This window comes from Phascolarctos cinereus, unplaced genomic scaffold (genome assembly GCF_003287225.1).
Source record: "Phascolarctos cinereus isolate Bilbo 61053 unplaced genomic scaffold, phaCin_HiC Scaffold_3;HRSCAF=262, whole genome shotgun sequence".
Lineage (NCBI taxonomy): Eukaryota > Metazoa > Chordata > Mammalia > Diprotodontia > Phascolarctidae > Phascolarctos > Phascolarctos cinereus.
In genome coordinates this window covers 188,033,205-188,051,157 of record NW_027555736.1, presented here as the reverse complement: position 1 = coordinate 188,051,157, position 17,953 = coordinate 188,033,205, and the positions used below count along the sequence as shown (strand labels likewise).

Genomic DNA, 17,953 nt, shown 5'->3' with positions numbered 1-17,953 from the left:
ATTTACTTGTTTTTACCTTGTAGGTATTTTATTATCAAGATGTTAAATGCAGAGAGGAAATGTATGACAAAGATATCATCATGCTTCAGGTGGTAATCTCTTTCTAATTATAACTTATTATTGCCTTATTACTCCTCAAAATCTTCTGTACTTAAGCTATTGTAGTTATTTCTTAATTTTATCAACTTTTCTTTCATTGCTAGTGCAGAATATGGTAGAATAATGATGAAAGTTGCTACTGGATAATCTTGCACTAGCTTCTTTTGTAATTTTCCTGACAGTTATATGAAAACTAAGTTACAGTTATTAGCAAGTGAAACATTTTATGGTTATGTATGCTTCTGGGTATATCACACAGATTGGTGCATCTTTGATGGATCCCAACAACTTCTTGTTATTGTTACTTCAGAGATATGAACTGATTGATGCATTTAAGAAGTTTGTCCCTTCCAAGGACCAGGTAAGTGACAGAATGGGGTAGTTGAAGTCATTCCATCGATACCAATCTTAAACATCCTTTTATCATGGTTTCATTGTATTAGTATTTAGAGGTTACCATGCCAGTTGGTCATTTGGGATGTACATAATAGCACCACTTAACTATGTGGAGTCTCTTGTAAGACATGAGATGATAGGACAAGACATTACAAAGCTTTTTTAAAAAAATTAATCATATATTGTAATGTTTACTTGCTATAACTCAATATCCACTTTTACTAAGTAAAGTATACTGCCACCATGGGTGACAGCCTTGAATCCGCAACTACTTTTTCTTCTAAACAGGGAAGGAAGAAACTAATAATTGAGGAAAGGAGTAAAGGTTAGTTAGAATTAGTTTCATTGTTGAATATTCTTTTATAGGAAGCTAACAACATATGGGGGTACATCCTTAGCCTTTTGAGGTTGGTTATCATTGCCCTGGTGCCACAATTAGAGTCTGGAAATATAGAAATAAATGAACCATTGAACTGACATTTTTCAGTTCTTATGTTCTAATGTAACTGATTTATTCTTTTAAAAATTCTATAGGATGTGGTTAAACAATATAATTCACTAATAGAAGAAGTGCTTCAGCTCTTCATCTACATTGTGGGTAAGAATCTTGAGGTAACAAGATTAAAACAAATATTTTTGAAGTAGAATATTATTGCTTTGAGAAGGAGAATTAATGAGGTTGCTGCAGTTTTATTCAATTCATTCTCCTAATGCAATGCAGAACGTTAATTTCAAGGTAAATTGTGACTAAAAGGCTTAGGTAGCCACTGTCAGAAAGCATAGGATTTATAGATTTGACTTTGGTTGCTTGATGTAAATTGACTTAGAAGTGTCTTGAAGATTGATGATACTTTGTCTTGAGGGGGGAAAACTTAGATGAAGAAAGCCTGCAAATCTGGTGTTGACAGCTTTTTAGGCATGGGAAGATATTGAAGGTATTGTAGGTATTATGAGAAGTAAAATATTATTTCACCTTTTATTTTCATTTTTTTCTATTTTCTATTTTCACAGTAATATGGAAATGTTGGACATTTTTCCATGAATGGTGGTCAGGGAAAGCAGAGCTATATTCTGTACCATCAGTAGTCTTGGTCATTTACATTGACTGTTAGAGATGGAAATTTCATAATATAGCTGCAGTTAATCTAAATATTCCTTGATTAACAGAAATCAGTTTGCAGGTTCTGAATTTAAAACTCAAGGACAGTTTCCTTGTTTGGCAGCTTGGGTAGAACAGAAAGCACTGAATATGGATGTTAGAAAACCAGTTCAAGTCCCAGGTGTCCTCTACTGACAAGTTCTGTGACCTTTGTGCTAAGGCACGTGATCTCTCTGAACCTCAATCTCCTCATCTAGAAAATGAGGAGAATAATACCTAGTTGTCCTATCTAGTGATTGGATGGATTAAATGAAATAAAATATCTGAAATGACGTATAAAACACATATACATAAGAGCTATTGTTATTACTAGTTAATCATATATTTCAGCAGCTGATGTAGTTAAGCTGTCATTGCAAAACAAGAGCTGAATATTTTGGTCTTTAGAGGTATGTGGTGCTTTCCCTCACTCAATTCCACTCCACAAATTACATAGCCGTTACTGGTTGAAGGTAAGAGAGCAGTAAATTCTAAAGGAAAAGTTCAAAAAGATAGTCATAGAATTATTTAAGATATAAAGTTAGGCATTTAAGGCATTTTTAGGTTGACAAAACTGCCAAACTATTAAGACTTTAGGAATTGCTTTTTCTTTAGTGGAGATAAAGAGAAAAGTTCTTAAGATAATGCTATTTTCATTTTTAATATTTTTATTTTGAATAGAGTTATGTTCATATTTTTGCTTTTTTAATCAGAAATATATGACTAGAAGAGAGGCAGTGTGGTGTAATAGAGAGAGAGCAAATGTTAAAGTTAGGAAGCCCTCAGTTCAAGTCTTAGGCTGGTCATGTGAAATTCAAATAGAAACAGGGTCTCTAAACCATACAAGGATCTCTATAACTTAGAAAACCACATACTAACATTATCTATGTTCTTTTGTGTTTTTATTTAGTTAGTTGAATATTTTCCAATTGCATCTTAATCTAGTTCCACATATTTCAGGCCTCTATGTCCATGTTTGACTCCTCTGCCTTAGGCAACTCTCCAATACTAAAAGTTGCTGACTAGTTTTCTATGTGCCTTGGTAAGGGAAGCTTCTTTATCTGCAGTTGCCAACATCAGATCAGAGGTCTGGGCAGCCCCCTTCATTGCTCCCCCCCAACATGATTGATAAAAGACTTATTGTATTTTTAGGTATAAGTTCAATTGGTGGCCAAAATATCTTCAGAAGAGTTTTCATAATAAAAGGCAGCGTGCTATGATGTAATGAATGACTCCTAGAATAAGGGTCAGAGGTGTGTAGCTGACCACTCTGATGTTACTGCTAGCTCTGTGACCTTAAAGGGTTTTGGTTTTTTTCTGGGTTTCAGTTGCCTTATTTGTAAAATGATGAGGTTGGATTAGATAAGCTCTAAGGGCTTTCATGGCTCTAGGATTCAGTGATTCTATTTTAAAAATTAATTTATTTTGATTTATCAGCAATCACTTCCATAAGCTTTTGAGTTTAAAACTTTTCTCCCACTCCTTCCCTACCTCCCTTCCCAAGATGGCACACAATGTGATATAGGCTATACAGATACATTCCTATTAAACATATTTTCTTATTAGTGATATTGTAAGTAAGAATTAGAACCAATAGGAGGAATCACCAGAGAGAGGAAACAAAATAAAACAGAAGGAAAAAAAAGAGCAAATAGTATGCTTTGATCTGCATTCAGACTCCATAGTTTTTTCTTTGGATGTGGATAGTATTTTCCATCATGAGACCTTTGGTGATGTCTTAGATACTTGCATTGCTGAGAAGGGCTAAGTCTATCAAAGTTAGTTATTGCATGACGTGGCTCATTCTCCTGGTTCTGCTCACATCACTCAGCATCAGTCCATACAAGTCTTTCCAAGTTTTTATGAAGTCTTCCTGCTCATCATTTCTTATAGCACAATAATATTCCATTACATTCATGAACCACAACTTGTTCGGCCATTCCCTAATTGATGGGCATCCCCTCAATTTCCAGTTCTTTGACACCACAAAAAGAGCTGCTATGAATATTTTGTGCATATGCATCCTTTTCCCATTTGTATGATCTCTTTGAGATACAGCCCTAGAAGTACTGTTTGCTGGGTCAAAGGGTATGCACATTTTTATAGCCCTTTGGGCATAGTTCCAAATTGCTCTCCAAAATGGCTGGATCATTTCACAACTCTACCAACAATGCATTAGTGTTCCAATTTTCCCACATCTTCTCCAACATTTATCATTTTCCTGTTTTGTCATATTGGCTAATCTGATAGGTGTGATATGGTACCTCAGAGTTGTTTTGATTTGCATTTCTCTAATCAATAGTGATTTAGAGCATTTTTTTCATGTGACTATAGATGGCTTTAATTTCTTCATCTGAGAACTGCCTGTTCATGTCCTTTGACCATTTATCAGTTGGGGAATGACTTATATTTTAAATTTGACTTAATTCTCTATGTATTTTAGAAATGAGGCCCTTATCAGAAACATTGGTTGTAAAAATTTTTTCCCCAATTTTCTACTTTCCTCCTAATCTTGGCTGCATTGGCTTTGTTTGTGAAAAAACTTCTCAATTTAATGAAATCAAAATTATAGGATTTGGTGATTCTAAGTCTGTTCAGTTCAGCATACATTTACTGTGCATGCCATGGTGCAGAAGACATCATCCTTGTCCTTATGGAGAGTGTAACCAGTAGCAGAGGGGCACTTTTTGTGATAGCAAAGAATTGAAAACAAAGTAGATTCCCATCAGTTGGGGAATAAGCCAAACAAATTGTGGTACATGAATGTAATGAAATATTACTCTGCTATAAAAAATGATGTAGGGCAGCTAGATAGCACAGTGGATAGAGTGCAAGCTCTAGAGTCGGGAGGATCTGAGTTCAAATCCAGTCTTAGATATTTACTAGCTGTGAAACCCTGGGCAAGTCACTTAACCCTGTTTGCCTCAGTTTCTCATCTATAAAATGAGCTGGAGGAGGAAATGAAAACCACTCCATTATCTTTGCAAAGAAAACTCCAAATGTGCTCATGAAGAGCTGGACAGGACTGAAACAAGAATAACAAGAAGAAGCCATGATGTACATGATGAATACAGAGAAGCATGGAAAGACTTACATGAAAGAGTGAAGTAAGCAGAGCCAGAATACAGGCAGTCAGCAGTCATTTATTAGGCATCTACTACAACAATGTAAATTGAAAGAACAACCACTTAACAAAAATGAATGTTGCATAATTACAAAGAACAAGATTGGTCTCTAAGAAGACATGAGAAGATACCTTTACCCCACTCCTTTGCAGAGGTGGGGAATCAACGAGTGTGGAACATTACATACATTGTTAGATTTTATGGAGAGAGAGAGAGAGAGAGAGAGAGAGAGCGAGCTAGGTTTCGCTGATTTTTTTTCTTTTTTCTCTTTAAAAAATTTTTTCTGTTATATGGAATTACTCTCTAGATTTAAATAGAGGAGTGGACACATGAAGGAATGTTAGATGATGTAAAGATATCAATAAAATATAGTAGCACAATGAAGACACGCATAATGTGGTGTTATAGAAGGACTGAAATAAAGTCTATGGGAACACAAAGTACAGAGATAGCATTTCAACAGGCTAAGCAATTATAATTATTATTTGAGCCAATCCTGCAGTCATGATACCTGGTATCCATTACACAGTAGTAGTGACAGGCAGGTAATTAAACCCTGTTGACCTGTAATTTGTGTATTAGATATTTAGGTATTTTTCTGGTAAAAATCTCAGGTAGCTTATTTTCTAGGGTCAGTCGGACCTTATGTTGGATGCTTAGGATGTAGATATTGGGAGCAGTTAATTAACTTGGTCAGAGTTGTGCTTCAGGATTGCTCTGTCGCATGGAAATTGGAAGTTTAATGGATGGACAAATGATTTACTTTAGAGTAAATTTCTGAACGGCAGCAATTCCATTAAGCAAGGGATTCGTCTCATGACAAGGCCAGGCGCTATTACGGTACCTCCACAGAAGCTTCACTGGGTATTGCTAATGGTAGCTGGAACTGGATATCTAGATGGCAACTGGAGCATGAGAGATTCTCTGTTACTGCTAATAGGCTCATGTGATTGATGGCTGTGATGAAGAATCTGGCTACATGGCTTCCTTTTTACAGTTTGGGCTAGTGAAGTTGCAACTACAGCAACACCAGGCTGTCCCTATTTGTTGTTGTTGTTGTTGTTCAGTAATAAAGGTATCTTGCCAAGTACTTTAAAAAGTGACTTTTAAAAAAGAATTGTCACTTTATTCCTTTTTGAGAAGAGGCAGACAAGGGACAAGTTATTGATTAGCAAAGTGTGAACAAGAAACAGTTCAGCGATATCAGCTGTTCATGTGCTCTGTGCCTGATTTAAATTGACTAGAGGTTGTCATAATTAGAAATATTTTCTAATTTAGTTGAAGGGACTTTGTAGTTTGAAGTATGGGTAGATGGCTGACTGGCTGGATGAATGAATGAATGAATGAGTAATTATTAAGTGTTTACTGTCCTAGAGGGTTTAAATTTAGAGAACATTTGCAAATAATATTTATCATTTACCACACAAGCTGATATTTCATGAAATGTTATTTTACAAGTGCCGCATGGGCAGTTACAAATTAGATAAATAGTACTGGTGTTCTAACTTGTATCATTCTTCATTTTTCTTTTATTGTTCTTATTAGGAGAGCGTTATGTGCCTGGAGTGGGTAAGGTGAACAAAGAAGAGGTTCTCATGAGGGAAATTATCCATTTACTTTGCATTGAGCCCATGCCTCATAGTGTCATTGCCAAATCCTTACCAGAGAATGTGAGTAGGAGTTTTTTTTTTGCCCTTTAATTAAAAACTCTTCACTTTTTAGGTCCCCTCCACCTTTATTAATTATAAAATCAAAGCTTCCTAAAAGAGGAGTTTTCCTGAAATATTATGATATATTTATGTCTGTGTACACACAGATCTCAAAAGTTTTACCACCATGTAATATTTGCATTTTTAGACACAAATTCAAAATTTTCTGCTGAAGTATGATGGAGTTGTGATCTCTGATGGTGTAGGGAGTATTTGAACTAATACAAATCAGAGATTTTTTAGAATATTGAAAGTACATGTATGTAACTTCCAAGTTGTAGTCCCAAAGAATGTTATTATAACCCATTTATTTTTCTACTAAGAGAATAAATAATCATTTAATAGTATTTTAAGGTTTATAAAGTGCTTTTCTTTATAACAGGTCCTATGCAGTAGATAGTATAATTATATTCACTTTGCAAATGAGAAAACTGAAATTCAGAATTCCTTATATTTGCCCACAGTTATGCAGAATGCATTAGAGTGGGCTTCAAAACCATGTCTCAACTCCAAATGCAATCAATATTCTTTCAGTTACACCAGGCTAATTTTGAATCAGAATAAAAATTCTTAAATGTAAGGTAGTCAAGTAGTTGGTTCTATTTTTTATTCCCTCTATAGAGGTGGAACAGAGATATTCCTTGAATCAGTGGTTTATGTTAGTTCAGATTATTTCTATTTCTTTACAATTTCATTATAACAAGAGTGATTTTTCCTCGTAAATTTCAGAAACTCATCAAAATAGTCTTCAATTAAAGACTCAGTTTTGCTTATAAGTCAGGGCCACCTCAAATCTTTCACTTCTTACCTTGTCATTCATTTTTTAGTTGTGTCCCAACTCTTCATGACCCCATTTGGGATTTTCTTGACAAAGATACTGGAGTGGTTTGCTATTTCCTTCTCCAGCTCATTTTATAGATGAGGAGACTGAGGCAAACAGGGTGAAGAGACTTGCCCAGGGTCACACAGCTAGTGTGTGAGGCCGCATTTAAACTCAAGATGAGTCTTCCTGACTCCAGGCTTGGCATTTTATCCACTGTGCCATCTAGCTGCCCCATCTTACCTTGAGAGATATGTATTTTTTTTTAAAAGAAGCATGTATTTCCAGGTTTTGTGAGAGATAGACTATAGATACCCCAATCTTATTTTTGTCATTTAAAGAAATAACATTGAATTTTCTCATTATAAACAGCTTTTTGTGAAATAGCATCCATAGAGTGAACATTTAGAAACCTATATTCAAAAAATAATAGCTTAAGCTTGTTAGAAAGAGTATTTTGAATTACATTTGAAAATCTACATAAATATACATTTTGGTATAGATCACAAGTTGAATTCTCTATTTTATAGCCTTATTTTATAGATATTAGTACATTGTAGCTGTGTATACTTACTACTGTTGGTGATGATTATGTAAGAATAAGTCAGTAAGGTGAATGTAAGCATATCTTCAAAATACCTTTGTTTCAGAAATGTGAACAAAAATGTTTCCAGCCTTATATTACAGAATATATAAATGCTACGTATTCAGACTCAGTAGTAATGTAGTAATGTGAACATTAGAGATAAATAATGTGTATAAAAATGAAAATCCACCTTACTTACTGACTCATCCTTATACTTTGCAACAAAAAGATCTTTATACTTGATCAACTGATAATTTATACAAAATTATATGAAGTCAAACTTTACTAAAAGGTTGATAACATAACATCACTGTCTGAAACTGATGAGACAGTTGAGATTTTGGTTAGGAAAATTTGCCCAAAAAGCTAAAATGTAATTTCCTCTTTATTGTACTACAGATTAACTTTTTATTATTATTTACAGAGCAGTATAGTTGTCTGACAGAGTTGTGAAGCTTTCTGTCATGTGAGTAACAGAAAAAGAATGACATTATATAAAGGCAAATAACAAAAATATTATTTCCACAGGAAAACAATGAAACTGGCTTAGAGAACGTCATTAACAAAGTGGCCGTATTTAAGTAAGTGCTTAGTATTTAAAGTTATTTTAAAAACTAGTATGATCGTTATTCATGTATTTTGTAGAAGTTAAAAAATGCTTATCTGAACTTCTAGAATTGTAACACTCCAAGATATTTATTTCTAAGCACACAAAGGATAATTTAAAAGTTAATTCAATATTATTAGAAACCAGGGGACCTTTTTTATTTCTTTTTTTAAAAATTTCTTACAAAACCTCAAGAAAAGGTATTTCTTAATTGTCTGTATTAAAATCATGGCAAAGCCAAATAATGTTAAGTCTTGAATATAGAGCACCATGATTCTGTAGCTTTACCATGTAGAGAAAGCCTATCATTATAGCATTATTGCTTTGAGTTTAAAGCCTTTTTCATCTCCTTTTCAAATATAAGTACTTCTGAGGCTGGACATACCTTAAATTAATTTTGCTTCAGAACATCCAAAGCCTCGGGGCAACTGAAGGATTTTGTTAAGTGTGAGTAAGCGCAGACAATTAGAGATCTTTAGTGGGATGAGGGTTGGGAGGAGGGTACTCAAATCCAGCAAGTCTTAATAGATTAGTTGGCTGCCAAATAACAGCAAACATGGACCATGGAATGGATTCTTTTGGGGAGTCGATAAAAAGGCATCTAGGGAAAGTATGGTGGTTGGACTTGAGGAAGTAAAGAGTATTAAAAAGAAAGGAGATTTGCAGGGTTCCTGGAAGGGCACCTTGCATAAATTTGGCCAATTTTGTTTGACTATCACTGATTCTTCCTGGAGGTGATAAAAGTGAAACCTTATAAGTATTCCTTACTATATGGTCCATAGGCCCAATCTGATGATCCATTCTCTCCAGATACTTTTAGTTCTAAGAGTAGAGCTCTTATTATATAATAAAAAATAATTACAGGGAGTCTAAAAAGAGGACCTAACCTGGGAACATTTAAAGGTAATTGAGTAAACATAAACTGTGATATTTAGGCATAAATTGTGATGTTACAGTTTTGGCGCCTTTCTCTAGCATTTCCATGGTGTCTTTTAAAAATCTGTTGACCCACAAAATATTATTTTGTTTAAAGAAAAAACTAGTTATTGGTTGAAGGAGAAATATCTTTTATTAATTAAAAAATCCCTTCCTTGGGTTTATTTGTTTAATATTTTATATTTTAAAATTTTATTTCAAATAAATAGACACTGTAACTGCTATGAATGTATTCTGATTTATTTCTATGAAGAGTTTACGATAGAAACTTTAAAAAACTGCAAAATTAAGTTATGAATCTTGAATACTTTGAGGAAAGTATAGGTTTGATTATATGGTGTCACGAAGGAATGGAAGTTAGGGGATGGAACGTGGGTGAAAATCTATGTCTTATTTCCTCTCTTTTCTATATATATATATTTATTCTCTCAGTGATCATCTCCTAAGGGTTCAGTTATCTGTCATTTTCCTTATTAAGGAATCACGTGAGGCCTTTCTGAGTTTCAACCTCCAAACAAGGTTTTTTTTTCCCCCCAAACAAGATTTCTGCAAGCATACTTCTTATTTACCTACATACTGCCATCCTCCTTTGAAAGGCTCTTAATTCCAAACGTCTTCTTCTGTCAGTGGGCATTTCTCTATAAGCAGGGTTCAGTTCTGTTTAGACTTAACTTGAAGAAAGTAGGGAAAACATCAGACCATATAGGCATGACCTAAATAACATCCCTCATGCATATGAAGTGAAGGTGATAAATAGATTTAAGAGATTAGATCTGATAGAAGAACTGTGGACAGAGGTTGTGTTGTGCAGGAGGCAGCAGCAAAAAACATCCCAGAGAAGAAGCACAAGAAAACAAAATGGCTGTCTGATGAGGCTTTACAAATAGCTGAAGAAAGAAGGAAAGAGAAGGGAAAGGAGAAAAGGAAAGATATACTTAACTGAATGTAGAATTTCAGAATTCTCATTTTCGGTGGAACAGAATAGGTCCCGCTGAATTGAACAGGTATGGATGGGTTATAGTCTGCATTGCAGATCTCATTACATTTTCTCCCAAACCCATCTCCTTTTTGAGTTTTCCTTTTTTTTATTGAGGGCATCAGTGCCCTTCTAGTCATTCAGATTCACAACCTTGATGTCATATGCAACACTTCACTTTCACTAAAGCCAATATCTGATTAGTTGCCAAATCTTATTTATACCATCATATCTCTCAAATCTGTCCCTTCCTTTCTACTTACATTGCTACCACCCTGGTTGAGGCCCTAATCACATCTTGCCTGAACTATTTCAGTAGTATTCTAATTTTCTCCCTCCTTTTACTAATCCATCTTCTGCACAAGTGAAAGCTGCTAAAGTGATTTTCCTAAAGATCTGACCATGTCATTCCCCTATTCAGTTTACTCTAGTGGCTTCCTATTGTCTCTAGGAACAAAATTTTTTCCTTGCTTCTATCATCTTTTCAAAATTTCTATTGTGTGTTGTTTTATAGTGTAATTATTAGTATATTTGTAATATATAATTCATAAGTTAATTTGCATATTTGGGGGGTGTGTGCTCAATATTTTCTTGTTGATAGGGTGGCATGATCAAAAAAGTTTGGACCTCTGGTCTGAAAAGTAGGCATTCGTTTTGTCTACTTACCTTGTTTGGATTAAGTTGGACTTTTGAGTGGTTGTATATCTCTTTTAGGAGTCTTTGACTGTTGTAACATTATCTGCCGGTGGGACCATTTGGACCAACATCATTGTCTATAGAGAACCCTTCTTCCGTTTGCTCTTTGAACTTTACTGGGCGTATAGAATAATACCATTTTCCTTTTAAGGAAATCATTTATTAATGTATTTTGTTAGACACAACAATCACCTCCCAGTAACCCTTTCCTTATTTTTACTTATATTTAAGTGGATCTGCATATTCTTTAATATGGGTACACTCCTCACCCCTGGAAAAAATAATTATATGGATACTTCCTCTGATAGTGCAGATCATAACCCATCCAAAGCTTCCCATAGTATACAGTTTTAGAGTCTCCCTAGAATATGGGCAACTAGGTAGCACAGTGAATAGAGCACTAGTCTTGGAATCAGGAAGACTTACCTTCATGACTTCAAATTTGGCTTTCAGTTTCCTCATCTGTAAAATGATCTGAAAAAAGGAAAGGCAAACCAATCCATTGTCTTTGCCAAACAAAAAAACTCACATGGGGTCATGAAGAGACTGATAGAACTGAAAAACGACAATGACAACTTGTAAAAATTTTCATATTTGTACATTCAAGCAAAATAAATTCCTATACTGGCTATGTCCAAAAAATATATCTCAATCCATACATATGTCATCACCTCAGTAGGAAGTAAGTAGTAGACTTCTTCATTGAATCCTTGGAATCATGCTTGGTCATTTTATTTATCATAGTTCCAAGTCTTTTGAAGTTTGTCTTTACAGTGATATATAAATTATTCTGATTCTGATTACTTCATTCTACATCAGTTTACATATGTCTTCTCAAGTGTCTCTGAAACTTCTTTGATTTCAGCATAATAGTATTCTATTACATTCATATTCTATGCATTATTCCCTATGGCTTTCTGCTGTAACAGAAGTTTCTTTTTCTATCAGATAAACTGAATAAAATGTGATTAGGGTTAATTTTTGTTTGTTTTTTCAATTTTGTAGTTTGTATTAATTTTCCAGTTTTAATTTTGGCTCAGTAAAGCTTTTAAACATTACAGTTGATCTGCTTATTTTAAATCTTTTTAGGAAACCTGGTGTATCAGGTCATGGAGTTTATGAACTGAAGGAAGAATGCATGAAAGAATTCAATATGTTTTTTTATCACTACTCCAAAACACAACACAGCAAGGTAGGAAATATTATGTAAAAGACAAGGAGGTAGGCATTACTACTTTCTTCTTTTCTCTTCTTCCTAAAGAAAATTGAACAAAGAATTAAAAGGGGCCCCAACTTGGAAAAGAAATAGGAAAAATGCAAACACATTTGAAAAATAGTTTAACATATTTCCCAAATGAGTCTTGAGTCTTTGTTTGAGTCTTGAGGTCGTTGTTTGATTTTGTTTTCATGTATGTGTTTTTTAATTGTAACTTTAAAAAACCATGGCCGATTATCACATCAACAGAATTAAAGGCAATCTGCATACTTAAAAAACAACACCCACAGACCCTCCCCCCTGGCGCCACCCAAAAGCCACATTTTTGGACGTTTTGTTTTGAATAAGCCTGTTTGTGTACATTAGTCTAAAAAGATGAATCCTAAAAATAATGTAGGACATCTAGGTGGTGCAGTAGATAGAATGCCAGGCCTGGAGTCAGAAGGCTCATCTCCCTGAGTTAAAATCCAGCCTTAGACACTAGCTGTATGACCCTGGGCAAGTCACTTAACCCTATTGCCTCAGTTTCTTCTTCAGCAAAATGAACTGGAAAAGGAAATGGCAAACCACTCTAGTATCTTTGCCAAGAAAATGACTGAAATGACTGAACAACAACAAAAATAATTGAGCTATAATTCTTCTGAATACTATTAGCAGCAGTGTTTCTAGCTCTTTTCTGAATTTACAAGTTTAGCAAGTGGAATGTTTTATGCTTTCTTACACCAAGAACAAATATTTTGGTTTTCTTTTTGCTATTCCATACTGGGTTCCACTAATGTAGGAACATTGAATGGGCATCAATGTTAGTTCTAGTAACTTTTATAATCATGAAATGATACCAGTTACAAAATGTTTCCTGCAAGATGATTTTTTGCATTCCTAAGAAGAAAAGCCAGTCCTGGAACAGTAAAGTCATTTCCTAGGAAAACAAATTCCTTTTATCTAAATTTCCTATTGCAATTAAATTATGAAAGTGTAAGTGCCTACAACCTGGCCTCTTTTTTAAAAATAATTTTTTATTGATATCTTTTGCTTACATATTGTCTAAATTTATCTATCCCCTGAAAATCCATCCCCTAAATCTTTCCCCTGAAAGCCAGCTCTTAAGATAAAGAATTTTTTTCTTAAAGAGGAAGAAGAGGAAAAAAATCAGCAAAACTAATTAATACCTGGAAAAATCTGAAGTATAGACAATGTTCCACACCCAGGGACTGCAGTGTCACTAATCCTATCCTTCCTTCCCTGTCCCTGCTTCTAATTCAAATCGAAATCCATCCATTCTGTGAAATTAAACACTTTGATTGAATATACCAGAGATGATGTGGGCACACAGATAATCAAGTCTGCTACTCTTCTAACTGTTGTGACATGGGAACTTAACACTAAGCTGGGAATGAAGTCTGTAAAGGAGAGCACTTCACATTCTGTTCTCCCCTTCCTGCCCATACCTCTGCCCTCTCTCCAACTAGGACTTCAGTTTTAGGAACTGAAGAAGGTTTCCCAAAGTCTTCTTAGAGCACCTAATAAAGGGTTGGAAGAGTACTATTTTAAACCACTTCTTGACTTTTAGGTTGATATAACCTTATTGATTGTTGAGTCATTTTGATTGAACACAGTAAGTTGTCAAAATATGTGTGGCCCATTAAGGTCCTCTAATGGGTAAGCCTTTTACATAGTATTTATAATGTGATAGCATTAAATTTATATTTTTGTTTCTTTTAAGAATTAATTTGGTATTTTATCCAGAACAGTATCTAAGGCCATACTTAGAGCTTCATTCATTTCTTTTTGGGGGGTGGGGCGCGGTGTGAGGCAATTGGGGTTAAGTGATTTGCCCAGGGTCACACAGCTATTAAGTGTTATGTGTCTGAGGCCGGATTTGAACTCAGGTACCCTTGACTCCAGGGCTGGTGCTCTGTCCACTGGGCCACCTAGCTGCCCCCATACTTAGAGCTTCAAGAGACCTTAGAGGTCATCTTTCCTACTCCCTCATTTTATAAATACGGAAAATGACACAGAGAGACTAAGAATCTAAAATGTCCTAATATTAGTCATGCCTGCTTAAAATTAACTATTCTCTGGTTAATATAATATAATTAGGGATAAATTTTCTTTTATAGGCTGAACATATGCAGAAGAAAAGGAAAAAACAAGAAAACAAGGACGAAGGTAAGACGTGAGATGGTAAATTGAACCAGCTTTGTGCTTTAAAGAATTCTAGCTCAATTATTTTTGTTGTTGCTCAGTCATTTCAGTCATTTTCTTGGCACAGATACTAGAATGGTTTGCTATTTCCTTTTCCAGTTCATTTTGCTGAAGAAGAAACTGAAGCAACAGGATTAATTTAATTAACAGTTCTTTTTTATAAGTTTGAGGGGGAACTGTTTTGGACAGCTGATAGGAAAAGGAAAATTTCTTGATTCTTGTTCATCTCTTAAGATTTGGTTCACATCAGTGGGGAAGGGAGCAAAGAAAGTTTGTTCTGAGTGATCAAAGCAGTGGCTATAAGCGACTATAAGATATAATCTTTTTTTTTTCTTTTAAAATTTTATTTCAAGCTTAAATGCTTCGTTCATCACATACCTTCTGGAGGCATGGTTTGTTATTGTCTTGATCAGAATTCTTAGGTCTTTCAAAGGTGTTTTTTTTACAGTGTTGTTGTCCTTGGATAAGTTGTCCTCCCAGTTATGCTCACTTCACTCTATATTAGTTCATATTTCCCAAGATTCTCTAAAATCATCTCTTTTGTGATTTATTATGTTATCTTCCCATTACATCTGTATGTCACAATTTGTTCAATCATTCCTCAACTTCTCTTCTCTCCTCTCCTTTCTTTTTTCTTGAAATATAGTATCCACTCTTCCTTCTCCCCTCTCCTTTTAACAGTATTCAGGGAGTCTGATAATTCTCTGATTATCTGTCTTTGACCTGTTTTACAGGTTAGCTGTTTATATTAGCAAGTATATTGCATTTTCTTTTATCTTGATTTTGTTCTAATATTTCTTGCTGTTTCATGGAGTCATTGATATCTGTTTTGTACATTCTGATTTTCAAAGAGTCTGTTACTTGGGTAATATTTACCACTTTCTATTCAAAACTATTTATTCTACTTCTGAGTCTTTCCTTCAGAACTTTTCTTTCTTACTTTTTAGAATCTCTTTTCTTCTAGGTATTCATTTAATCCCTGTGGAAAATTCATTTTTTTCTTTTTAGTCTTATAATTGTTACAGAATTACTAACTCCTTTTTTTAGGTTTCTGGATTTGTAGTCATTTTTAATATTGATTGGTGTCTTTTTGCTTTACTCATCTCTCTATCTTTAGTTTCCAAATTAGGGATTTGTGCCAAGGCCAGGCTTTGTCCCCTGCTATGATTTTGGGTAGGGTAGTGCCCCCTTTTTATTCTCACCTGTGCACTGACCTCTACTTTCTAAAGTTAATCTTAGGATCTTTGAGCTTCAGAAACTGAATCTTCAGGGTCCTTTCTATGAAGCCTGAGGACAGAGTGTTAGGGCCTGGAGTGTCCCATCTGAACCCTGTCCCTCCCATGGCTTTTAAGGTTCCTGCTATGAGTTTCTAACCACCTTGGAGTTCTGTCAGAGGAGCTTTCTGCTCTACCTGTGTCCAAAAACAGAGCCTCATAAGCTACATGCATCTCCAGCCAGTTTCTGGTCAGACTGGGAAACTATCATCTTCTTTACCTGCTCTGGTTCTGGCTTTACTGGGCCTAGTTTCTTACTGTCCATGGGCTCTTTTCTGACTTTCTGTGCATTTCTGGGGTTAGAGATGTCACTTACTGGATTTCTCGATCATTATTCTGTCTGATGCAATTTTTAGGTTTTTTTGTGTTTTTTTTTTCTGGCATAGGTACATAGGAGTTATTCAGCCTCCCTTCATTCAGGCATCTGAATGCCTGGGTATGAAGGAAGCTTCTGTTTCCAAGGCATGGATTCTTTTCTTGACAATGACTTTCTCTGATTTTTATGCAGTAAAAACCTGCTTTTGTTCCATTATGTCCTTCATCATCTGTATTTGTGTATCATGTAATGAAATAAGTATAGTTTTTATAATAGAAATTTACATATATGTGGCCTTCTTTTCACCAGCACTACCACCACCACCACCTCCTGAATTCTACCCTGCTTTCAGCAAGGTGGTTAACATTCTCAACTGTGATATCATGATATACCTTCTTACAACCATACTGCGTAGAGCAGTGGAATTGGATAGTCACTTATGGACTGAAGCTATGATCCAGATGGTATGTATAATGGCAATATATATTCATAAAAAAAGTTCCCTAGTCCAGCTGTCTGCTTTCACTTAAGACTGCGATGAAATTATCCTTCAGTTGGTTATCTAACCTATTCTTAAAGACCCCATAGGAGATTCTACAATTTCCCCTAGTAGCACATTCTCATGTTTAACAATTTCTACTCAGTTCCTTTTACTTATCACCTCCTTAATATAGAATAAATAATATTGATCTTTAAATTCAAGGACCTGTGTTCAAATCCCAGGTCTCTCCTCACTAGCTGTGTGTTGACTATGAGAAAGACATTTTACCACTGAGCTTCATTATCCTCATCCATAAAATGTATACAGTAACAATAATAATGGATACAATAATAACAAAGCACAGAAAGTGCTTTGTAAAATTTAAAGTGTTATCTAAATATGAGTTGTTTTGACTTCTGTTGTACAAAGTGCTTTTTTATTTTTCCTAAGAATTTCTGCTCATCTTCAGAGGTGTGAATAGTGTGTTTTTGACTTCTTTAAATCCCTCTTATATTTAAAAATTATTGTAGACTATATAACTCTCTGGTTATAACAAAAACTAGAAAGATAAATAATCAAGTAAACAAAAATAAAGAAGAAAAATCTTACACAAACCCTTATCCTTTAACAATGTAGAACTGAACAGATAAGCAAAAAATAGACAAGAATTGCCTTCTCTGTGTTTCTTTTTAAGTCTGTTTGAAGTCTTACAACTTTTGGTTTTGTTTTATTGTGGTCAGTGTGTTTATACTTCTGGTTTTTCTTATGCCACTTTGTTTTTCCGTGTATGAGTCTTTCCATATTTCCTTGTATTTATATTTCTTTATTGTTATTTTTTTTTCTGAATCCTCCTTAAGTTTTGAGAAATTTAACCAAAGTCATTCATTTCCAAAGTCTTCCTTACACATCTTTCTTGTTCCATTAGGCATTTCATCTTCTTGCTCTGGGTCTGCTTGAAGAGAAACAACAGCTCGAAAGAGCTCCTGAAGAAGAAGTGACATTTGACTTTTACTATAAGGCTTCACGTATGTCTGATTATGATTTTTCAATCAAATTCTGATTTGTAAGTGAAATTTTAGGTTTGTAATCCTCAAGACTCAGCCTTCTTTACTTGAGATGTCTCTAGCATCGTTAGTGCTTGCTTAATAATTTCTACTAGTAGGAATCCGTCTTTGGGTACAATCAGAGGAGTAACTAGCCCTAACTGCACCTGAGGCAAATGCATTTGAGTAAGTGGGAGGCAAAGGGATGTGGTGTGTGGCAGCGTCAGTACAGAATACTTTCTGACTACAGTTGTGCTTGGTTACTTGGCTGTAGACCTCAGCGACGTTAGACAAATGTGGTTCAAGAGAAGAACACCACAGTGATGGCAC

General features: G+C 34.8%; 1 protein-coding gene across 1 annotated transcript in view; it reads left to right on the top strand.

Annotated features, from left to right (window-relative positions):
- UBR1 (ubiquitin protein ligase E3 component n-recognin 1) overlaps positions 1-17,953 on the top strand; it is a 149,854-nt gene that overhangs the window by 64,015 nt on the left and 67,886 nt on the right. Inside the window, exons 18-26 of the mRNA XM_021009248.2 lie at positions 24-89; positions 359-460; positions 1,030-1,093; positions 6,304-6,428; positions 8,402-8,454; positions 12,178-12,280; positions 14,425-14,473; positions 16,409-16,563; positions 17,506-17,605. Of these exons, the coding sequence (XP_020864907.1) occupies positions 24-89; positions 359-460; positions 1,030-1,093; positions 6,304-6,428; positions 8,402-8,454; positions 12,178-12,280; positions 14,425-14,473; positions 16,409-16,563; positions 17,506-17,605 (817 nt within the window). The remainder of the gene's footprint in view (positions 1-23; positions 90-358; positions 461-1,029; positions 1,094-6,303; positions 6,429-8,401; positions 8,455-12,177; positions 12,281-14,424; positions 14,474-16,408; positions 16,564-17,505; positions 17,606-17,953) is intronic.